The sequence below is a fragment of the Myripristis murdjan genome, chromosome 13, assembly GCF_902150065.1.
Source record: "Myripristis murdjan chromosome 13, fMyrMur1.1, whole genome shotgun sequence".
In the NCBI taxonomy this organism is placed as follows: domain Eukaryota; kingdom Metazoa; phylum Chordata; class Actinopteri; order Holocentriformes; family Holocentridae; genus Myripristis; species Myripristis murdjan.
Window position 1 is genome coordinate 28,330,178 of NC_043992.1, and position 24,232 is coordinate 28,354,409.

The 24,232-nt window shown below is 42.4% G+C and overlaps 2 protein-coding genes across 4 annotated transcripts in view; one reads left to right on the plus strand and one right to left on the minus strand.

Moving 5' to 3' along the window:
* Positions 1–9,388, minus strand: part of rsrc1 (arginine/serine-rich coiled-coil 1) — a 133,082-nt gene extending 123,694 nt beyond the window's left edge. The window contains exons 1-3 of one of the 2 annotated variants that reach the window (XM_030067873.1): positions 9,279–9,388; positions 8,597–8,809; positions 5,017–5,139 (exon numbers count right to left, since the gene is read on the minus strand). In XM_030067873.1, the coding sequence (XP_029923733.1) occupies positions 5,017–5,139; positions 8,597–8,793 (320 nt within the window). In that variant the 5' untranslated portion in view covers positions 8,794–8,809; positions 9,279–9,388. Of the gene's footprint in view, positions 1–5,016; positions 5,140–8,596; positions 8,810–9,203; positions 9,224–9,278 lie in introns of those variants that run through there. The other variant, XM_030067874.1, reaches the window with a different exon arrangement.
* Positions 1–20,293, plus strand: part of shox2 (shox homeobox 2) — a 49,852-nt gene extending 29,559 nt beyond the window's left edge. Inside the window, exons 3-8 of one of the 2 annotated variants that reach the window (XM_030067875.1) lie at positions 1,955–2,081; positions 12,251–12,520; positions 14,580–14,788; positions 17,339–17,396; positions 17,721–17,809; positions 18,606–20,293. In XM_030067875.1, the coding sequence (XP_029923735.1) occupies positions 12,265–12,520; positions 14,580–14,788; positions 17,339–17,396; positions 17,721–17,809; positions 18,606–18,899 (906 nt within the window). In that variant the 5' untranslated portion in view covers positions 1,955–2,081; positions 12,251–12,264 and the 3' untranslated portion in view covers positions 18,900–20,293. Of the gene's footprint in view, positions 1–1,954; positions 2,082–11,676; positions 12,521–14,579; positions 14,789–17,338; positions 17,397–17,720; positions 17,810–18,605 lie in introns of those variants that run through there. The other variant, XM_030067876.1, reaches the window with a different exon arrangement.
* The last annotated feature ends 3,939 nt before the right edge of the window (positions 20,294–24,232 follow it).

A 24,232-nucleotide genomic window follows, 5' to 3' on the forward strand; every position in this document is an offset into this window, starting at 1 on the left:
ATAAATACCAGAGCCATCGCTCACACATACACACACAAACACACACACACACACAAACCCATGCACACGCACACACGCCCGGACCGCCTCTGTGATCTCCCCGATCCGGCGAGCAGAGAGCCTCTAGCCATGGGACACAGCAGGATGGCCTGGTTAGACAAAAAGACCCAGGTTCAAGCTCCTGTTATCGCAAGTACCCGACCTACTAAAGTGCCCCTGAGCAAGGCACTGAAACCAGACATGCTGACCTGCAGCTGACCCTGACCTCTGACCTCTGTAAAGACCAAGATAACTTTCCTGAGGGCATCAATTAAAGCCCCACTTTACTAAAGTCTTTAAATGAGTCCAAAAAATTTTGCGTGTGCAAAGCCAACGGCATAATCCCAGCCGTTAAAATTACAGGTTATTACTTTGACTGTCTTGTCCCATTTGTATCAGGCATGTTTGTCCCCGCTGCAACTGGATTTCTTAACAGTTTATAAATCAGGTTTTACTTAAGGCTTTATTCAGGTTTTAAATTATCTTATGTCTTTGTGTCTGTGGTTTATGCAAACTTGTGTATGTATATACACAAACTACTGCAAGACAAATTGCCCCTTGGGGATAATAAAGGCTCAACTCTATACTCTTGGTCCAGATGACTGGTTTGTACCAAAAACATGTCTTTATCCTGACTTTGTACACTGTAAATATTTTAGTGTCCACTAATGGTTTTAGCCAAAGTGTATTAGTACTATTATTAGTAGTAGTATTTGTATTATGATTTGTGTTTTTATGTACTGTGTTTCTATGTCAGCCTCGGTGATAGAAGCCACCAGAAAGCCCCCACGCCAGAAACCAAACCTAGGAGATTATTTATAAAAATGTGCTTTGAACCTGTGTATTGCATTAAAATTTATGTTTGTTGTTTTTCAAAGTTTCAGAATTTGATATTTTCATTTCATCTCTGTTTCAAACTGATTTGGAAACAAAGAAAATATATTTTTTTGGTTTCAAGCCATTCCCGACCCAACCCAAATCCCAGCCACTTCACCCGAGCTCAGCTCAGCATCCCCATCCTTTAAGGCTCCGAGGAGGCAGACACCAGCCAGCCCAGTGAGCTGCTTGGTGTTTAGCTTGCTATCTATCTCCTCTGGGGGAAAGACAGATAATTAGAGGTCTCCCTCTCCAGAGAGTCATGACAGCAGCCCAGTGATGTAGCTGCTCCAATGTTAGCAAGGCTAAACCCTGACGCTAGCACTCTGCCCTGCTAACTCAACACACTGCTGAAATATTAATGAGAGAAATGTAAGCATCTGTGTGTGCCCACCAATACACGCTTGCTTATAAGGGCGCATGCATGCCTATATGTGTGTACGTGTGAACAGAAGGTGTCCAAGGCGATGCCTGACTTCTGTTTGAGGGGTCGAGTTGTGGATTCATCTCACCCGCCACTCCTCCAGCTCTACAACTACCTGCTAAGTGAATGGATGACTGACAGATTGTCTGACTGAGCCACACACATTTAAACTCTGCTGTGGCCACCCACACACACCCAGCACTACAGAGCTCCACTGAGCTCACCTAAAGACGTGCCTGTGATCCGGCTGTGATGAGAAGCCATGTCGTCTTTGTTGGGCTGGGTATACATCAGATCACTGTGCGCTGCCGTGCCATGCGGGGCTCGGATCTGCTCTGCTCTCCCCCAGTGGACTAGGCCATGACACCCCCCGTGAACATGCATACAAGCAAATCTGCACATACATGCATACCCTCAATCAACCTCACAGACGCTTGTGTGCATGCACGCACGCACACACGCAGGCACACACGCAGGCACACACACACACACACACACACACACACACACACACACACACACACACACAGAGCCTGATCAGCCTGCTCACATCAAAGAGAATAAACATTAATGGCAAATAGGTAATCTGCTCCTCTTGTCTGTTTTACATTTCAGGGCAAGATTGGCTGCCTCTAGGGGACCTGGCCCTCCTCTGATTGAGGCAGGGGGAAAAAAACGGAGAAAGAAAGAGAGGAGGTGGAAAGAAAGACTGGAGAGAGAAGGAGCAAAGCAACGATCGATGGTAAACACATGATGAAGCATTATTCTTATTTCATGTATCTCTTTATTTTTTATTTATACATGAGAGATTGAAAAGAGGGTAATAACATTCCCTCCCTTCAAGCCACAGCAGCCCAACTATGGTCCTAATCTTCTCCCCTGCAATATTCTGGTGCAGACATTATTATTCTCATTTCTTCTGAATAATATCGCTCTCTCAAGCTCATCCGTTCTCTCTCCCCATGCTCGCTTTTGTCTTCCCTCTTTATTTTACTCCTTTAAGATCCTCTCCGCTCTCTCCCTCTCCTGCGCTAACTCGACCTATCCCCTCCACACTTTTCCATTCTCTTCAAACTTCTTATCCTCTCTCTCTCTCTCTCTCTCTCTCTCTCTCTCCTTCTCTCTCTGTCTCTCCCCCTCTGTCTCCCTCTGTCTCTCTCCTTCTCTCTCTGTCTCTCTCCTTCTCTCTCCCCTCTTTCATATTCTGGATGTGGTGCTGGGTTGGAGTGGCCAGGGTAGGGGTGGCAGGCAGCGCCTCATATCCTGTCTGCGTATCAATCATGAGGTCCTGTCCACTCAATCCTCCTCTGATCCATCAGCCAGCCCCTCGGCTGCTCAGCCAGCCTCATCCCAACCCAGGCACACACACACACACACACACACACACACACACACACACACACACTGAGTAATGGCAGTTAGGGACCTGTACACAATATACACCAAGCTACTTCTTGCCACAACCACTCCTCCAGGGATTTGCAGAACGTGCAGCAACCCAACTGTCCACAACACAATTATAATACCACAGTCGTTGTTAGTATTACTACACCATTTCATTCTAAACATCACTGCTCTTAGCTGCAGCACATGTGAAAATATTAAAAGGGAGGATAGTTGGATGCTTGGTCTTCACTGGTCACTACCCACTAAGCAACCAACTTGCACTGACTGGTCTCACAGAGGTGGTTCTGTGCTCTGTGTTCTCTGAGACACAGTTTTACAGGCACAAACTAAATTTGTCGGCGATGCCATCACCAACAGTTTCCTTATATCCTTAGATTGAATTTGCACAGCACCACCCCCATCACCGCCTCCACCTCGTAACAAACCCCCCACCACCACCACCAACCCCAGCCCAACCCACCTGCTCCTCGCTCGGCGCTAAGCCGATTACACAACGCAACCCTCCTAATCACAGCGCTGCGTTTGTAAACACCGATGTCATCGACTGTAGTTCTAAATCTCCCAAATCCCCTCCACCTTTCATCTCACACCACACCAAGCAATGCCGTTTTCGACTGGCGTTTTAATCACCGGTGCTGCTGTGAATGGCAGCGACCGGTGCTGCAGGGAGAGCAGAGAGAGAATGGGAACTCTGATATAAGGCTCAATGGCGAAATTTGTTGTTTTGTTCGGGAGCAGTAAACAATCAAACGCTATCCTCTGACTATTAGGTTAGAGAGTTGAGGAGGAGTACCTTGTCATGGCATCAGCCTTGTCTCTGTCAAAGCTCTCTCTTCCCTCATCCCTTCATCCTGACACCTCTGTAATGAAGATATTAAAACACTTTTTCTTTTGTGATTAAAATAATCTCTGCTCTCCCCTGCAGCCATACACAAATAAACAAAGGGCCTTGCTTGCGCATATATTACGACAACCTTTTCTTCAGTTGTGTGTGTGTTGCCGTTTGTGTGTGCATGCGTGCGTGTGTGTGTGTAAGGGATTTAAAAACAGCACAGTTTACTGGTTCATTAGCACCAGATTAGCTATGCTAATGACATGGACCACCACACACTGAGAGCCCCCCTTTATGTTTCAGAAAAGGATACACTATTGACTGTGAGTGTGAGTTTAAGTATGTGTGTGTGTGTGTGTGTGTGTGTGAAAGAGAGAGACAGACAGAGAGAGCGAGAGAGAGGTGCAGGTGTGTACACACTCATCGTGCATGAATAAATGTTTCCCTTGCAAAAAAATAAACTAAAATACCAAAAAGTCGGCTGTACTAATAATAATCCTAATTTAACAAAGTGTGTATGGGTAATGATGTTTTAATTGCATTAGTGAGCGTAAGAGGAGTTGCGAGGAGTTGTTGCCAGAAGGGGATAAGCAGTGAGGAGGAAGGAACCGTTGTTGCTTATGACCTGGGGACTCTGTGGGTCTCTACTTCATTAACACACACATTGAGAGGGATAGTGTATTAACACATCAGGGCAGCCTGAGACACAAGCACAGAGACACACACACACAAAACACTAATTTAAAAGACACGTTTTCCATGTGCCAGTAGGTCTGTGTCTCATGACAGAAAGACGTAAGTGCTAAAGGATGTATATTTATCTATTTACTGCAGTAAACTGTGAAATATGGTTTGTGAAATATAGTTTTAATGCTGCACTGAATATATTTAATCTACATTCTACAGTCAACATTTGGAGAGTATCTAACGGTATTTAAAAGACTTCTATGTTATCTGTTTTGTTTTGTTTTGTTTTTCTTAGTTTTACAATCTATGCCTTCCTTATGGAAAAATACCATACTGAGCGACATTACTTATCTTAATTCACTTTTTTTCCTCAGTGAGTATACAACATAATTTATCTTTCAGTATTTAGTGTTTATTGAATATTTATCCATAACCGAGCGCACTGACACTGTGTCACTTATAGTGCGTAAAATATGTAGTTTTTGGTGACCTGATGTTTTTATTGCCTTGCGCAACCAAGCGTTGCAAAAAAAGAAAGAAAAGGGAAAAAAAAACAGAGGAAATTGGGGAGACGAAGGCAAAAAAAATGTTTTCCACTTTTTAAAATGTCAATTTACACCCACACAGCCGCGATTCTTATCTTGGGTTAAGATGTTTTGGAAGCTACGAAGATAATTTGTGTTACTTGGTGAGAGAAAGTGTGTGCGTGGGTGCATGGATGTGTGGTATTGGGAGTCTCTGTGCATGTTACCTCCGGTCTCGGCTGCGTGACCTGTGCGAGCGGTGGCTCCTCCCTTTGTCTCTGTCTGTGCTGCGACTCCTCCTCCTGCGAGACGAACTGTGGGACGAACTGCTGCTGGAGCGTCTTCTTCGCCTGAGGCACACAGACCGACAGACAGAGATATACAAACTGCACCCCTTTACTGGCACTTTCCGTAAGACTTCAGATCACTTACTCAGTAGGCTTGTTCATTTGTATGCGTGTAATCTTATACGGTGATTTTAGTTTCTACACTTAATCACTGTGCAAGTTTGCCATACCAGCAACACTGATAGATGTGATTTCACTTACACTGCCCAAGAGTAGTTGAAAAGAGCCAAGATGCTGATGCAAAATTACAGCAAAATAATTTGGTTCACAATATAATTAAGACTAATAACAGTGATAAATAATTGTGATCACTATCTAAAGCAAAATGATCATCATTTTTAATCAATCATGATACAACCCTGTTATATAATTCTTGCTTTTTTTTAATCCATAAAACCTACGATAAAAATCATCCTCCTCTCTTCCCATATAAACTCCCCTTTCCCTTCACCCTCTTCTCCCCGTCTTGTCATTCAAAGCGCCATGTTCTATTATTCACTGTGTTTATTCAGCAATCCGCAACACTTCACAATCCATCTTCTGAAATCCGCCCCATCTCATGCATAAGTGAATGCTGTATTTTCTAATTTGATCTGCTGTTCATATCGGGAGCAAATATGTCCTAATGTCCAAAACAACCTCACCTATTAGCAGCGGTGCCGATGGCTGCTGAGGCCTACTTTGCATTAGTGAACACGTATGCTGGAAGCCCAGAGCCACAGAGCCATGCAGAGTTAGCAGGCTGCCCTACAGTTCCTCCACGGGGGCCCTTTGCTGCTCTGCTGCTCTTTAAAGTGGCTTTGGCAGTGTGTGTAGCGTCTATTTTGCAAACACAACTCACACCGCGCTCCCATTGATATTGTGTAGCAGGAGGCGTTTATGGGAGAGAATGTAAATGCAGGAAGCCCCCGTTTTCTGCCTCGCAAACAATTTGAGCAATATTCATTATTTAAAAAAAAATCTCTTCTTTAGTTTCAGCAAAGCCAAAATACTCAAATCTGTTTAGCACAAAAAAAAAACACAGGCTAAGTCCGCTGGGAGCTCAGCAAGACGGGGGAAATGGAGAGGACAAAAGAAAGTAGTACAAATAACACACAAGCTGAACTATCAAACCAGATTTGTAGCACTTAGAGCAGCGAGGGAAAGATCCATTAGTATTCTAAAGGCTGGATCCCATGAGCAGGACCTCATGAAATGACTTCCACAGCCTTGGTGCTCGTACTTCACACACTGCACAGAAGATACACTCACGAGATTTTTTTTTTTTTTTGGTGTTTTTTTTTTTTTTTTAAGATCCCACTACCGCACACACACTCACAAAGGCATGTGTGAAGATACGGCAGTAAGACACAAACGGTTCGGCAAATGAGAGAGAAATGCCGGTGTGTGTGTGCGCTGATATGGAAGCCTTCCACGAGAACACAACGCAGGACCAGTTCCATGTACTCTCTCCCTCTCTCTTCTCATGTTATGTGTGCACCTCCGAAAGCAATCACAAGGGATACTGAAGTCATCACGATGTCAGTAACTGAGAGCATTGGTACTTTTCATGACTCATGGGTTGTTTTTCCACGTATGAGGCCTTTCTTACAGTCTATACTACTGTCTACAGTACCATTAAAGGAACTAGTCGCACATAGATACATGAAATGTCTCGGTTAATTGATCAGCTTGTATGGCTAATTGATGAGGAGCTGTGGTCCCAGGGTTTACACCCACCCAGCCCCACCCTCACCAGACAGGCAATGACTTCCCATCAGCCGTAATGGACCTTGACCAAACTTCATAAATAATTACCATGAACTGGCCTGGTCTCAACAACCACAAACAGCCAGTGGCAGCCATGGATGGATAGGAGGAGGATGGAAGGTAGATTGGGATGGTCTAGCCTCTAGCCACATGTAAGGACAGTCAATTATAACTAGACCCCTGCCTGCCACAACAACTGCTAACTAACCAAGTGGAAGCAGTTTTGTACACATGAAAAGATGTTTATAGACTGGTACATGCCTCTATCCTTCCACATGTAGGCCACACAAAGACTGAACGTGTCATTTTTCCTCTAAAACAGACTACACAGACTGAGCCACTACACATGTAACGGCCTTTAATAGAAAAATACATGCAAGAAACCAATAAGCAAAGTATGAGCATTAAGTTATTTTAACCTTATTATGTATCCTAGAACAATCCCTCAAAGTATAGCAGGGCAGCTCCTTCACCTCTACAATGGTCTAATGTCCAAACACAATGAAAAAGTCAAAATCACATTTTACAACAGCAGCTGCATGCATTGTATGTGGAAATCCAATGGTCAGCTATAATGCTGCGGGAAACCCAATCAACAATTCACTGTTTACTACAATACTTGGGATGTCTTTGCAAAATCCTAGCCTGGTTTTCATCCTGAACTGTTTTTTTTTTTTTTTTGCTCCAGTATCCATGAGTTTCTCCCATCCTGAAAAAAATTCTCAATGATCCACAACAATCCCCGGCCTTTAAATCCAGCTGCACACTGACATTTCATTATGCTCAAACCAAGCGTGTTGTAGCTAATTGGTAAAATAATCACTCTGCAATAAAAATTTCTGGCTTGACCCACAGGTATTTGCCCACACCATTACTCTCAATAGAGTCAGTAAAAAGGTGAGACTTCAATCACAGATCATCTGTCTCTTGAGATGGAGCACAAGCAAAAGGGCTCCTCCTGGACAAACACACTACCAAACTACAGAAAGACAAAAAAGCCAAAGAACATATGAGAAGCCAAAAAACACAAAAACAACTGTATCAATTTCTGCTTCACTACCCCAAACACAAATAAAATGCGTCTTTTAAGACAGGAAGTGGAATGCTGGGAGACTAATTTTAACGATAACTGATCCATTCATTCATTCATCTTCTAAACCGCTTATCCTCACTAGGGTCGCGGGGGGGTGCTGGAGCCTATCCCAGCGCTCATAGGGCGAAGGCAGTGAAACACCCTGGACAGGTCGCCAGTCCATCACAGGGCAGACAGACAAACGCTGACATTCACACACACAGTCATACCTAGGGGCAATTTAGCTTCTCCAATTCACCTAACCTGCATGTCTTTGGACGGTGGGAGGAAAACCCACGCAGACACAGGGAGAACATGCAAACCCAGGACCTTCTCACTGTGAGGCGACAGTGCTAACCACTGCACCACCGTGCCGCCCATAACTGATCCACTACAAGGAAATTAATTTTCACATGCCCCTTGTCCACAGAGAGGTCAAAGCATAACAACAGAACAGCATCCCTGGAGCTGGCAGAGTTTCAAAGTCTTGCTCAAGGACACTCCAGCAAAGCAAATGGTTTATAACCAGGGGGAAGGTGGGCAACTGTCCACAACTGGGACCTCAAAGTGAAGAAGAGGACTCAATGTCCAGCAATGTCAGATGAGGAGGACAAAGTTTATGTAGGTTGTGTTGTTCACCTCCTGTCCCTGTCTCTGTCTCTGTCTCTGTCCCTGGATCGAGAGCGGCTCCTGCGGCTGGACCTCCTGCTGCGGCTGCTGGTCACCCTGCTGCTGGAGGAGGAGGAGGATGAAGAGGAGGAGGAGGACCGCCGACGCTGTTTTTTCTTCCTCCTGCTCCGGCTGCCATCCTCGCTGTCAGATGAATGTCGACCCATGAAGTTTTACCCTTAGCTGGGACACACACACACACACACACACACACACACACAAACATAGATAGTTCAGATAATTTAACACAACCAGCAGCACACAGAAATGATGCCTTCCTACAGTTTTCTTACAGGTGTATTATGATTAGACATCTGTGGAAATGTAAATACAGCTCAGCTAAATGGCACTGAGTTGACACAAGCCTGTATAATTTTACTTGTGCTGACAGCTGTAATAATGTTGTAGTAGCATGCTGTGCTCCAAATTAGAGGAAAGTCAGAGGTAAAACAGTGGTCTTTTCTGGGGTGCTAGTTAGCAAGCTAACCATGCTAATTCAACTAAGCTCCCCATTTGAAGCCACGGAGCCCCGCTAGCTCCAGCTTCCACACAGCTGTCATGTCCCACACCATGTCACCTTGCGTTTGACACGGCTGGCAAACGTGAAGGATGACCAACACGGCTGCCTTGCAAAGAAAATCCCGCTCCTCACCTTTGAAACACTGCCGAGCTCCACAGCGCAGCCATGCACCGGTCACAAGGCACAGCCAGTCGAGCCGGAAGCAGTCGATGGCACCCAGGCAGCGAAGTCGACGTCAGAGCAATCGATGAGGCGCATGTTCTCATTTAGTGTTGTCATGTGTTTGAGATTTTAATTCTCACGCTTTCCCTTAAATCGTTTCCTTAATATTATCTTAAACTTTGCACGAATCGCTGTTTTTGTTTCCGTATCGACAAACAACTCAGGCTTGTTTGACATTCCTGTGAAGTCAAGCTAACTTTTAACAAAGTGGCATATGAGCTTATTTTGTTACGAGGGTGACTAATCAAAAGAAGTAGTATCGCAAGCCTTTACTGAAGTTAACTTAGATTTTATTTAAAGAAAAAAAATGCCATGTCAAAATCGAGCAACTTTTTAAGGATGATGCGATCCAAAGTTGTTTTTTTATTTTATTTTATTGGAAAACAAACATGCAGGCTACTAGATGTCCATGTGATTAATCTAGGCCTGTATATTCCTAGTTTATCATCTGTACTGATGGCCATGTTGCACTGGGCTATAGCCCATTCCAATGGGCGCAATTTATATTTCAGTCTTGAGTCTTTTTTTATTTTATTTTATTTTATTTTATTATATTTGCAATAAGCAAGCTAATAATTATATGCAGACTGAGCAGGTTTCATCGTAACACATCGGGGTGTCATATTTCGTTCTGATTCAACCATCATAAGGAACAATATGCGCGTGTGTGTGTGTGACTTCAGTCCTTTTTTAAGTTGTATGATTAGTTTACCTAAGTTCATCCTCTCAGATAATCATAATCAATACAATGAGAAAGACACAGACAGAAAGAGAGAGCAGCATGTAAACACACAATAAACTAGTATAATGGGCTGCAGTCATGTTTAGTTAATTTAGTTCATTAAATACAGCCTACCTGATACATATGGACCAATGAGTGAAGATTTACCTTTGTTCGGTTAATAACATGTAGGCTATGAGTGAATGAATCAATGAGTCAATAATGTGTACAGGAATGACTGATAAGAAATAACACTTTGGTCTGTTCGACTAATTGGTTTTTCACTGCAAATGGAAATAAGAGGCTGCTAATCACTTTGCGAGAAGCTACGAATTCATCCTGCTTTCATATCCAGCAGAAATAATAGTAATTAATGCCTAAGGTTCAAGCTGAAACATCGTTAATATTTAATCAGGGGAATTGTTAGAGCCCTTGTGTGGAAACAGGGCTTTATATAGATTATCAATAAACACGCTTCATTTTGCATCAAATTTATCCCAGCGATTTCAAAATCCCGCTGTATCTTGTTTCTTGTTTGGCTATATGTTGCTTCTCCGTCTCCCTTAATTGCTCTGTCTCCATGGCATTCCGTTACCTCCACCGCAAGTGAAGCATTGTTTATTTATTTTGCAAATATAAACAATAATTTCAGTGGGAAAGCAAGTTGAAAACGGTAATTAGTGAGCCCAATGGCAACGCGTCGCAAGAGGCACTATAATTAAACGTTTAGCTGCTATTTAACATCCTAATGGCCTAAAAAAGTCCTCTGAGAATTAATATTAACCGATATAGTTTCACTAATGATCACAATTTAAAAAAACATGATTGCTGATTAGAAAAATAAAGCAACCTTAGACGAGGTTAGAAAAACTGGATGATTTGGCTCATAGGGGTCTCCAAACTTTGATCTGTGTTATTTCCACCAAATGTGAATACATTTTGAAAAGTAATTTAATCTTAGTCAATCCGTCATGTCTGACAGCATCAGCAAAACAACAATAAAAATAAGAACAACAATAATTATTAGCACTATGATAATAAGAATTATTATTATTATTATTACTATCGCAATAATTGTAATAATAATAATAACAATAATAATAATAACAATAATAATAATAATAGCATCAGTTATTAGGATTTTTAGAAGCCCTAATATGATTAGGCCTCTGTCAGCACCTCAACTTCTTTATTATGATATTGTTAAAACTTTTTTTTATTTTCTGTAAAATTTAATTTCTCATAAAGACATTCAGCGACAACACTGATACATGAAAATACCACGAAAACACGGGAATAAATGTTACCAGGCCTATAACCAACTGTACGCCATTGGGTCGGGAGCTACACATGTTCACTTGAGCTCCTAAAGCTCCCTGTTAAGATGCTGCTCCTCTCGGCGTCCCAGCTGGCCCGCTCTTTACCTCTGTCTCCGTGTCATCATTGTCGCTGTGTCTTATTTTCCCCAGATCACAGAGATATACTGAGGAACGACTCCTCATCCATGTGCTTCCCTCCTCAGCAGCTTGTCATTTTCAGGTTTTTTAGCCACACCCCTGCGGAGAGAGAGAGAGAGAGAGAGAGAGAGAGAGAGAGAGAGAGAGAGAGAGAGAGAGAGAGAGAGAGAGAGAGAGAGAGAGAGAGAGAGAGAGAGATCCATGCCCATCTCCCGGGTGTTTAAAAAACTAACTCAGGACAATAGCAGCGAATGAGCGCTTAATTAAATTAATTAGTCCTTCTTGTCAATCTCGGATTAATGGCCAATAGCGACCGTGCTGCTTAATGTTTTTACCCCTCTTCTCTCTCTCTCCTATATCAGTGAAGGGGAAGGGGGGCTCATCCCGGCATCCTGAGGGGAGGTAATTTGCACGGATCAAGGGGGCAAGGCGCCGCAAAGTATAAATACTGTGACTTCAATAGAGGATCACCAGCAGGTTCCCAACTCCGCTACCAAAGGAGGAGGAATTGGCTGGGAAGATATATCTTTATATATTTTTTACCTTCTTCCAGAGTTGGCAGCACCACCTCGCATCATTTTTAGGGGTCGACTTTAAAACGAGCAACACCATTGATGTCTTAAGCTGTCGTGGAGCAGGAAGAGAGTGTGAGAGTGAGTGTGTGTGATTTTTTTTTTTCCCTTTCCCCCTTTTTTTTTTTTTAGTGGAGAAAGCAGTGATGGAAGAGCTCACCGCTTTCGTATCCAAGTCTTTCGATCAGAAAGTGAAGGAGAAGAAGGAGGTGATAACCTACAGGGAGGTGTTGGAGACCGGGTCGACGCGAGCAGGGAGCAGGGAGCCTCTATCCTCGGAGCCGGGGAACCGTGAGGAAGTGGCCGCTGTTGGCCGGAACGTTGCGCTCTCGCCGGGCAGGGAAGCGGACATGCTCGGCCCGGAAAGAATCAGGGACGCCGGGAGCCCCAAACTCATTGACGGTAGGACTACTGACATGCACATCTGTCCAGTGGAGTGATGCTCTACTTAAAAAAAAATCAATTTAGTCCAGTTTAGCGACAATTTTATTTGCGAAATAAAGTTAACTCCGCCTTTATCATCATCATTATTATTTTTTTGGATAAATCTGTATGACCTAAACTCATGGGCCTACAGGCTACGTCTTAGGAAGTAGAATGAAACTGATGGAAGTTGCATGAGAATGATGTTATTATGAGAAGGGAAAGCATAAATTAATACTTCTCTCAATCTCTGTTTTTATTTTTAACAGCTGTTTGTCTTATGTAGCTATAGCGTCTACAAGTCATAGCTTTCCCACCTTTTTAGTCAACACTGTATCACTGCTTGTGACGTCGCCTACAGCCTGCCTAATATTTCCTAATCTAATAAAATGGTCTGCGGGTTAGCAAATGCACTGCTTTGAAGTATGATTTCACACATCCTCTGCATAAACGCCCCAGAAGTGTGATAATCAAGAAGGCCTCCTCCGGGAAAATAATAAACCCTCTTCTTGATGGCATTGCTGCATCGCCGGCATATTCATATTGCAAGGTAATAAAAACAATATAGGTGCAACATGACCCTTGATTTGGTTCAAAAATTCTTGAAATTCTTCAAATTGAGTGAAAGCCTCAGTGCTACGGCTATACCTAAGTTTTTTTTTTAAATTATTTTCTCAAGTGGTTTCAATCAATTATGCACTATGTAAGCATTTTTAAACAGAAAGACCATCTTTCAAGCAAAAGCATACAGCGTAGCATCCACCTGGCAGTGTAACTGAATGTCACTGCACTTGAGAGATGAAAATGAGCATCTGCAATTTGGCGAGACACCTGCAGTTCTCGAAAAATACATGAGCAGGAATATCCCGTACAATTGTTTATTGATCAGTTGAAAACAAATTTCAAGTTTTTATTTTTTTATTTTTTTGTTTTTATTATTATTATTTAATAAATAACTCATTGGCAAATCGGTGCCAGGATTATTTCTCACGGGCTGTCCTTAGTAGGCCTAATTCAATTGTTTTTATATTATTACATCACAATAATAATAGCAAATCAAACAAGCCAGAATTCAGGGAAGCATATAAATGAATTTAAGCTGCACTTTTAAAATCAATATGAGATTTTTTTTTTTTCTTGTAATGCTTTAATTTATATCCATTCAGTTATAGAAAGAAGAACGATAACTACAATCGATTAAATTTTATCAGTCACGATAGATCAGATGTTGGTTAACTGTACACTTGCACCATTAAACCTGGACAATTTCATAGCCCAACAATATGTAGGAAAGGTAATTTTAGGCAGTTGGGTGGCATGTTAAAATGCCATCTGTTCGTCATGGACAGCACAGTTAAAAATGGAACTGCGACAAGCATGTTTCAGACATCCAATAGTGGGCACACCTATGCATATTTATAAGCAGTTAATAATTAAAGAGCTTTATGTAGCTCTACAAAACATCCGAGGTCTGATAGCTCTGTGATGTGTGTGGAAAGGGGGCACATGTGTTCTCTCTTCTTTCTTTTTCTTTTTCTTTCTTTCTTTCTTTCTTTCTTTCTTTCTTTCTTTCTTTCTTTCTTTCTTTCTTTCTTTACCGTTCTCACTCCATGTTAACTTCTCTCCTCTCTGTGGTCGCTCGATATAGGGTTAGTAATGTGTCACTTTTTTAATAGGAAGTCCCAGATGTTGTAAAGGGTAAACCCACATGAACTCAGTTTTCCCACCTTTTCTACGCGGAATAGAGATTACACAAACCTATTTATGGCTTACATAAAATGGTCTATTTTTGATAGAAATTCAGTGCATTCATAGTAAGTAGGTTTATTATCAAACTGGTGTAAGTCGCAAGAGGACAAGGTAGGACTATTTTAAGGAAGGGGTTATATTTGAACGCTCACCTGTCAAAGAAAATATCTGATGATCTAATGCTGATCACCGCCTGGAGGTCATACTTTACTCGCCTTTTTATTTACCACCACGTCACGGGCTTCAGTGATACAGACGCTGTTTTTCCTTCCCCTCTTCTGCAACACAGGCAACACGGATGTGAAAGAAAGGAAAGAGGACTCAAAGCCTTTGGAAGACGAGGCACAGACTAAAATTAAACAGAGGAGAAGTCGGACTAACTTCACATTAGAGCAGCTCAACGAGCTGGAGCGGCTCTTTGACGAGACCCACTACCCGGACGCCTTCATGCGCGAGGAGCTGAGCCAGCGACTGGGGCTGTCCGAGGCCCGCGTGCAGGTAGGAAGGCTTCACGTCAATCAAAATGTGACGAGAAGCAATAACAATAATACTAAAATAATACGTGATAATAATGATATAACTCTATGGGCAGCAACTGATTAATTTGACCTAATTGTCTAATCAGAACGTCCCGCAAGAAGCTTTATTTTGAATCTAAAAGTGCAATAGTTAAAAGAGAAATAATGATTTCAGAAAATTATAACAATCCTCATCATAACTGCATCACCATCATGATGGTGACTGGGATGGCAGAGGGGTCCAGTTAGGTTAGAGAGCCAGAGGGTCACAGATTTGATCACAGCAACAGCTAATGTGTGTCCGTCAACAGCCATGTGTGAGAAACACACCCTGGAGAACCATATAGGCTAACCTCAGTGTGTAAATGTACAACATCAACAATAATGATAATAATAATTATTATAAATACAACTAATAATAATAATAATTTAACAACTACAAAGAGGCCCTGCCCGCCTTGCAGGGGAGAACCTGCCAGACATTTTCCTTTATTATTATTTAGGAGGATTTTAGGACTGTGTTTATGGATTTCTGTTATCATGCACGGTCTCCGGATGTCCTAGCACGCGTAAATGTTGTCTGAAGATGATAACACATTGTTTATGGTGTGATTTTATGTGGAGGGAGAGTGTGCACAGCCATGCACTGGTGTGTGTGTGTGTGTGTGTGTGTGTGTGTGTGTGTGTGAGAGAGAGAGAGAGAGAGAGAGAGAGAGATGAGGCCAACAATCTGGAAATATGGTGCGAAGTTTTTCTGCGTTCACCGACAAGGAGTTACTGAATTATTATTTAAAAAACAAAACAAAACAAAACACTTACTAATTTATTTGGAGGTGATGATCTGATCTCAATTAGGCCCCAATTATATCACAAAAGTCGTCTTAATCTTTATTGTTCCAATCTACCGAAACAAATAAGCCTACAAATATTTGTCTTCACTTCACTGGTATATGTTACCAAGGCCCTGTTATGTCAGTGCTGTCCTTTTTCATGGGGAAAGACCATCTGCACAGAAACCCAATAAGGGTTTAGAAAGGGGGGCTCAGTCTCTTGTGTAACCGGAGCAGGGGACAATGAACATATAGACATCTCTTCTCATCTGATTTATCAAACCCCCATAATATCTTATTCCAGACTCTTTTATCCCTTATGCCCCGGCTCAGGGGACGACGGAGCATTTGTCTCCATGCTGAATATGTCGGTCTTTAAAAAAAAAAAAAAAAAAAAAAATCATAAAACGGGCCCAAAAGATCCCCATTCCCAACCCACCCTCCAAACCCCCCCCAAAAAAAGTTAAAGCCAGCTTTTTGCAGGGCTCTCCCGGCCTGAACTGGAATCTCACCAATAAGGCGTATTGTGTCCCAAGCAAGGAGCACAGCTCGGGGATTTGCATAAATTATGTATTATTTTCTACCCAAATCAAGAACTGCTGCCTCCCTCTCACTCTGTTAAGAGAGCGTAGAGATTATCAGATATAGTTGGGTGAAGAGAAAATACAAAGATTTATTTAGATTTTTTTTTTTTTTTTTGTAAAATTATGCTGCATACTTAAATAAGTAATACCCGAGTGTTTGCTTTTATTGCTGCAATAATTTCTAAAATAAAGAGTGTTTCCGATTGACATGTAGCCTACCGTGGACAGTGAATAAGACAAACTGACAGGCAAATCAATATTATATTTATTTTAATCATGCGTGCAGTGTTTAGGTATAGACTTACTGTAAGGGGCAAACTGTCATGGTGAATTGTGGGCTAATTTATACGAAGCTTTGTAGCGGAGATTCAAAGTAGATTATCATAGTAATAAAGCGTTTTATCTCCGTTCCAAGTCATTCCTCTGAAACTGACGCTTGTCGATTTCAACAGAACGAAAAGAGAAGTGAGCTGTCTTTGAAAACAAGGCTTTGTGCAAGTACGTGTTATGGCGGTGATTAGACAAAACTGCGAGGCATTTAAACGTTTCACTGACATAGATTTTCTGCAGATAAGGGTAATTAATTTCAGCGGCCATTTAATGAGAGAGAGATGGAAAGAGGAGGAGAGAGGGAGCTGTTCTCAGATCGCCTTGCTCTGATGTCCAAAACCGTAATAGCAATGCTGCCATTCGATATCTGAGAGTCCATTCAGTTCTTCGGGGACACTAATCTATAGAAAGATGAAACCAACGCTGACAAGGTTATTTATTATAGTCCAACAGCCTGCACATCTCCAACAAGAGTGTTTCTATTCTCCTAATAAGATTTCAATATCCCCTTTTCGTTTTGTGGTATATTGTTTTCAACCCCATTTTTTCCGAACAGCATTTTTTCAGTCGGGCCACACTATACCGCCCCCCCTCCTCCTCATCTCTCCCTGCTTGTTGTAGGCTAAATGTAATAATTAAAATCTGGGGTTAAGCAGCGCCATTAATATTTCAGTGCTCCTTGGGGATATTGTTTTTCTGCGGTTGTTGTCACTTTGAAAGGAATTACACATGGCCTCACAAGCAGCTGCCAATCAGAAGGTCTCTAATTAATTTCTGTCCCTACAGGTTTGGTTCCAGAACAGAAGAGCCAAATGCAGAAAGCAGGAAAACCAGTTACATAAAGGTAGGTTTTTATACTATATAGACTTCTCCCCTAACACACAATTATAGGAGTCTGTTCCATTCAAATGCACAGGCTTGGGTCACACACCTATGTGCGTGCAACAGCCTTCATCTTTACGCACTGTGATAGAGACGTGGTTTAATTTCCAGTTATTTATGCCATCAGAAGCCTTATGTTTTCTTTAAAGTGAATGTTTATTTCAGGTCTAATTACAGCTGACTCCGACGGTGGCTCATTGCTCGTCGTGATTTAGGCCTACAGTTTACTCTTTGTGGTTTAGATGAATATTCTCTCCTCACAATTAGGCTATCATCTGTTTTTCAGGAGTTCTCATTGGAGCAGCGAATCAGTTTGAAGCTTGTCGTGTAGCGCCATATGTCAACGTGGGGGCTTTACGGATGCCATTCCAACAGGCAAGTTACTTTGAAGCGTCTAGTCTTAAGACCACACCAATCCCCGGACTGCTGTCTTGGCACAGGCCTTGCTATGTGCTGTGGGCAGACTCCAGGTGCAACGCAGGGGGTAACTGAGCTCCTACTACCACAGTGACGAATACAGTGTGCCAACATAGCGTAGCGTGTAAGACCTAATTGGAAAATTCCCTCTATTGATATGTATGGATCATTCATATACTTTTTTTTTTAAACGAACAGTAAAAAAAATACTAATGTGCGGCCTGTGCAATACCCCTCTTCATTATTTGGTGATATTTTTGTCTCAGGGACAGGTTGTTTTGTTGTTGATGTAATCGTACTGAACTGTATAACTGACTTGACCACACGTGGAGAACCATAACCTAGTGGTGGCGAGAGAGAAATTATCATTGAATGTTCATTCTTACGATCTAATTAGGATAATTTCCACAGAATTAAATTATTGTGATATTCAGCAGTTCCTTATTTTGTTGGGAAGCCCTTCAAGCTCCCCTGGGGTTTCCGGGCCCTATGAAACACTTGCCTATGCTGGTATTGTATTGGTCTGCTATGGACAAAGACCATGAAAATTTGGGTCTCTTACACTTACACCGCAAATTATAGGCTAGGTCATTGTTTTTTAAGCCCTAAAAATGAATAAAATGAACAGTTGCACCATAGGCCTTGTGGTCAATCTACAGTGGTCACACTAGTGAGCTGAGCTGCACACAAGCCATTGCACAAAGTTAACGCGTGTTCTCCCCCTCTCTCCCCATCCGTGCGTCTCGTCCCGTAGGATAGTCATTGCAACGTGCCGCCCTTCTCCTTTCAGGTGCAGGCGCAACTGCAGCTGGACAGCGCCGTGGCCCACGCGCACCACCACCTGCACTCTCACCTGGCAGCGCACGCGCCCTACATGATGTTCCCAGCGCCGCCGTTCGGGTTGCCCCTGGCGACGCTCGCGGCCGAATCCGCCTCCGCCGCCTCTGTAGTGGCCGCCGCCGCCGCCGCCAAGAATACCAACAAGAACTCGAGCATCGCCGACCTGAGACTGAAGGCCAAAAAACACACGGCCGCCCTGGGACTGTGACGCGAGGAGGACACAGGCAAACATGTTATCGCGATATCGACTGAGAGTCATCGAACTGAGCACGAAAGGCAAAGCTTACCAAGTTAAAGAAAAAAAAAAATCCAAGGACAAAGTGAGAGAAAAAAATCCAAGGACGATATTTATGTTTTCTTTCTTTTTTCTAAATGAAGGACGACGTGTATAACTATAAAATATAGGCTATTTATGAAATAAAGAAAAGACAAACAACAAAAAGACTGTGACATGATATAGGCTACACCAGTGATTTTTGGACGCCAAATGAGAAAGGGACGAGCGGGAATGGAAAGCAAGGCTATACACAGTTTCAATACACACTGTCCCGCTGCGCCATGCTCTCTGCAGCCACACGGCCGGGCGGGACGGCGGGACACTCTGGAGGGACACGGATGCAGCTGTGACGGTCGATACTTTGTCAAACAAGGCGAACCATTCTGCAGTTGTTTTCTTTTGTTTTAATATTATATTGTTATTATTGTTGTTATTATTTCATTTTGAACCTATATAGAGGCTGGCCTCGTTATATTTCAAAAAACATTTTCTCTGTAACGGAAAATGCGGGAATTCTTTGACACAATAGAGACAAGCAGACAAGTTTTTCCCCCTTCCTCTGTTTCTTGTCCAAATTAAAAATGCCTCAGCAGTGTTTGCATGAGTTTGTGTCTTCACGGATGACGTGGCGTGAGCTCTCTCTCTCTCTCTCTCTCTCTCTCTCTCTCTCTCTCTCTCTCTCTCTCTCTCTCTCTCTCCCTGTCGCTGAGGAAGGGCATCTCTCACTTGAAAGGCCTATTTGACCTTGTTTGGACCTCCTTTGGTGTAGACGAAACTAGACGACATAGCAGAAATGTGAGATTATAATATATGTGTATGCTGAACTTGAGTTGTTTTGTCAGGATAACCCGACTTAGTGTCCATATTTGGCAGGTGGTGATTTGTCCTTCTTAAAGGAGAGCATGAGGCCCTATATGCCATTTTTAAAATGGTGAACAAACGAATAGGCCCACTGGCCAATACCACGAGGACTTTAGGCTATTTGCGAAACGGTACGGGCACGTGTAAGATATGTTAATACACAAGAAACATGCATTATTTTTTATTATTTAGTGGCTTTATGAATGACTTGTGGGGAATATTTTTTATTTTGTAATTTACTTTATTTCCGTGTATTAAAAAAATCATGTGCTTTCTGTATGTAATTTTGATGTTTTTATAAAGTGAAAGTGAACGTACCTGAGGCACGGGTTTCTAAAAAAAAAAAGAAAAAAAAAGAGTATCACAGAAATTGTTTTACCTTTTTCCATCACTCATGTGAAACGTGAATCCACCTTAACAAAATGTTTTTCGTTCCTACAATAAACCAACAGAAGTTTCTTTTATGAGTTGATATTGTTCTTACATTCTTACTAGGCCTTTTATCCTCCTTAATTTAGAAAATGTTATTGTTATTATTATTATTTTATTATTATTATTATTACTGGTAAACCTCTGTGGCAGTGGATAATTCATAATTCATGGCTGTATAGGTCTTTTGATAGCGTTACAGTTGTGACAGGACCGTTTAGTCAGGAACATGGGTGTCTGTTGCTGCTCACATTCCAAATCAATGCATTATTCATGTTTTGGTTATGCAGCGTTTGGAGAGGAGGATCGGTAATTTCCACTAACAAGGCAGAGAAACAGACAGATAAAGAATTAGAGACCATTCATGGAGCTCAAAGATAAAGTTTTGCAGAACGGCCCATAACGCAGCGAAGCACCTGAGATCCGCACAATGAATTTCCAGAAATCGTTTGCCCTGTAGTTACTGTGTTACCCTTGAAAATAAATTAAACAAGTCCATAAGGCCTGAACCCGTGGCCTGAGATCACCCCCAGTTTATCGACCTAAACGAAATTGCAGAGAATTTTACTTCTCCTCAGTTTGTTTTATGGTATTTTTTTTTTTTTTTATTACAAGCCTACATAATATTTGGCTAAAGTGGATATTGGCATTTCAGAGAATGTAAAGTGTGCATTTTTGTATGGCCAGAGTATCAGCAGGAACCGAGGTAAACTAAGCAATCATGATCAAAATAATTATATCATCGACACTTCCACACAAAAGCCAATATGCTGTTAAAACATTTTATTCCAGTTGGGAATCACCAGTCCTGTTGCTGGAAATACCGCTCATCCCCTTGACTTGGCTGAAAATGTTGCCCCGTTGTGACTTAGTGAAACTTTAGGCCAGTGCATGGACTTACAAACTAAACCCAGGCCTGGATCTCTGGATGAAGATTTGTTAACGCCTGGCTCAGAGGTACCACTTGACTTACAACGCAAATTCGCCCGATTCATTTCCTGACATCTTAACCGCCTTTTATTGAACATTTAATAAACACCTGACACGGGAGCCTATTATTATAGGAATCTGGATCACATTACCCTTCCGATATTTCCACACAAAACACAATGTCTTTAGCTATTAATTAATACCGATCTCACAGAGTCTGCACTGGAGTCTGGAGTGCTTGTGTATCTTGCCGTTTAGGGCAGGATTTAGACGCCAAAACTATTGAATTATTGATTGAGAGCCTCGCCAGTAATGGAGGAGACGGAACTGGGAATCTGCTGAACCGGGGACGCGCACTGCCCCGGGATGGAACAACACACCGGGGCAGAGGCGCGCCTGTCCTGTGGCTGTCCCACTCAGTACACTATGGACTGCTACACACAGTGAGGTCAGGTTTATCAAAACTGTTAAAGCACTGGTCTCCTCAAGATCACATGGTTCATAACGCACTGTTAACTAGAAATATGAATATAAGATTTAGGAAGAGGGTGGGAGGTAGGAGTCTAATTGTTTTGAAGTTGCAAGGTATAAATCTTTCTTTCGAATGATCTGATAGTGGATTTAAAAATGTTATCTGTGAAAAAGAACGATGCTGAATTTAAAAAAGATAGGCCCCCTTGGGAATAATACGGGAATATTACAGCTACAAAAATGCCATAAAGTTCTGTAATGTCTTTTGACTCACTATACAGTACAGGTGCAAGAGATTTTATACTAATGAGGTATGCTGAAGAATGATAGTAATTTTTAGTAGGTGTGATTGATTTTCTAAAGGCTTTACTAGAAAAAGTGGAACCTGTGCATTTGTGATATTTAGGCATTTTGTGCCCTCTCATTTTTAACAATTTCTGCCAAAGATGCTTTGCTGTGTTTACTCCTTTACAACTATAGTGTGAAGTCCTGATTCCTGTGGACTTAGGGTGGCCAGTTTGCAGTGGACTTGCAGCTATCAGTATGCCCTGAGGTGGAGCAGTGGAGTGGAGGGCCTCTGCTGTTCTTAGGGGCCCAGGAGACAATAAGACGGGGACACACAAGTGTTCGCCTGATTAGACATGGAGACGACCAGCGCTCTCACTATCCTCTCAACACACTCTTAGGACACATGCCCCCACACAGCCAGCCGGGAGCCACCGAGGGTCTCGTGCTTCTTCTCACTGTCTTCCTCTCCTCTCTCAATCCCCTTCCCCCCCTTACTCACTCTCTGTTTTCCCTTGGTCGCTCACCTCTCTCCCTGGCGTCCCCCACCACCACCACTACCCTCCACCCCTCTCACTCTCTCCATTGTTATCCATCTTTGTACACTGAGCCGCAGGGGTGAGAGTGGGGCAGTAGAGTTGTAATCGAGTGCTCCTCTCATGCATGAAAACACGCCAACCCTGGGCATGTATAAAAGCAAATGGACATAACTAATTGTGCACAAACACACACAAACACCCGGGCATGCATCATCATAGCCTGGTGAGTCACAGCAGCGTTCTGCATCATGGAATCCTTCATATCAACTGGTGCTGTCCTGTTGCTATATTTACCCCTCTACAACCCCAGAGACAAATACAATGCTCTATCATTTCCTGCACTATAGGGCACTTGGGCTTTTATCAAATGAGAGCCTGTTAAACACTCAGAGAGAGCAATTTTTACTGACAGTGGCATCAGCCTGTACTAATGCACACTGATTAATTTTTGTATATACAGATGGCTGTGAGTAAATGTGATTGTATGAGTTTGTGTTCATGCTTTTACAGGTAGGAATTTATGGGAGAAAGTCAGAGATGTCGACTGCCCCCCCTCAAAAAAAAAAAAAAAAAAAGAGACAGCCATAAGAAAAGGAGAGATAAAAACGCTATCTTTCTCTTCCTTTCTCTCTAAGGGCTTGCCTTTGTTACATGTTAGGAGTGCTCAAAGAGCAGGGCGCACACAGCACCACACCAAAGACAACAGCCATCAGGAGCAACGGCAGATGAAAGACCAACTTCAAAGACATCAAATGGAGCAAAACTGAAAAAGAAACCTGCTGAAAACTCCCTCCAATAGCACTCAGGCCAGCAATTAGGACGCCATATCGCTGCCTGTTATCACATGCATGCACCATATAGGCCTGGCAGGCCTGGGTGGCTACCCGTAGCACTTGGTGTGGGTTGTAGTCAGCAGAGAATTATAGCATTCATAGAACTAGACAGTAACACTGTATATAATTTCACTGTGGGATGAAAAGTGGGTGTTCACACAGATTTGACCCCTGGTACGGCCAGGGAGGCTTAACCATGGTGATTACAGACACAGAAAAACAACAGTCTCTATCTCCAACTCCCTCTATTCAGTAGCTAAGTGGAACAAAACAAAACAGAGGTCAGAACAAAACAAGAAGTCTAATTGTTTCGCTGTTTCCTGTTTAGGTGCCCAAGGGCAATCTACACATTTTTATGTACTGGGTGCATTTTATTTGTTATTAATTCATTTCCACTTGCAGCTGGTTTGCAGATTAGGGAGATAACATAATGTATACCGCTGTGCCCTGGGAAGGAGACATAACAAGGGTGTATGTGTTAAGACCTATGGGCATCAGTAGCTCTACGGGGATTTCATTGTTTTCAATGAAAAAAGGTGACATTTTGTGTGTTGCAGATAGGGTGGAAGCTGAGTGTGTGTGTACCTGTTTGTGTCTATGTGGTTATGTGAGTAGTGTGGTTGTGCATCTCAGTGAGTGAGAGCATGTCAGAATGAGACAGAAACAAAGAGTGTGTGTGAGAATACAGAGAGAGAGAGAGAGAGAGAGAGAGAGAGAGAGAGAGAGAGAGTGATGAGGGGCACACAGTAAATGTTAAACATTTGGCCTGCGCCTCTCTATGTATTTACAAGCTGGTAAGATCCAATCATCTGTGTGTGAGTATAATCGAGCACTTGCTTTTCAATCATCAGATGTTTGTACACAGACTCTTAAATTACAAAAAGCTTTTTGGAAACATAGGCCTACTCATCGCATA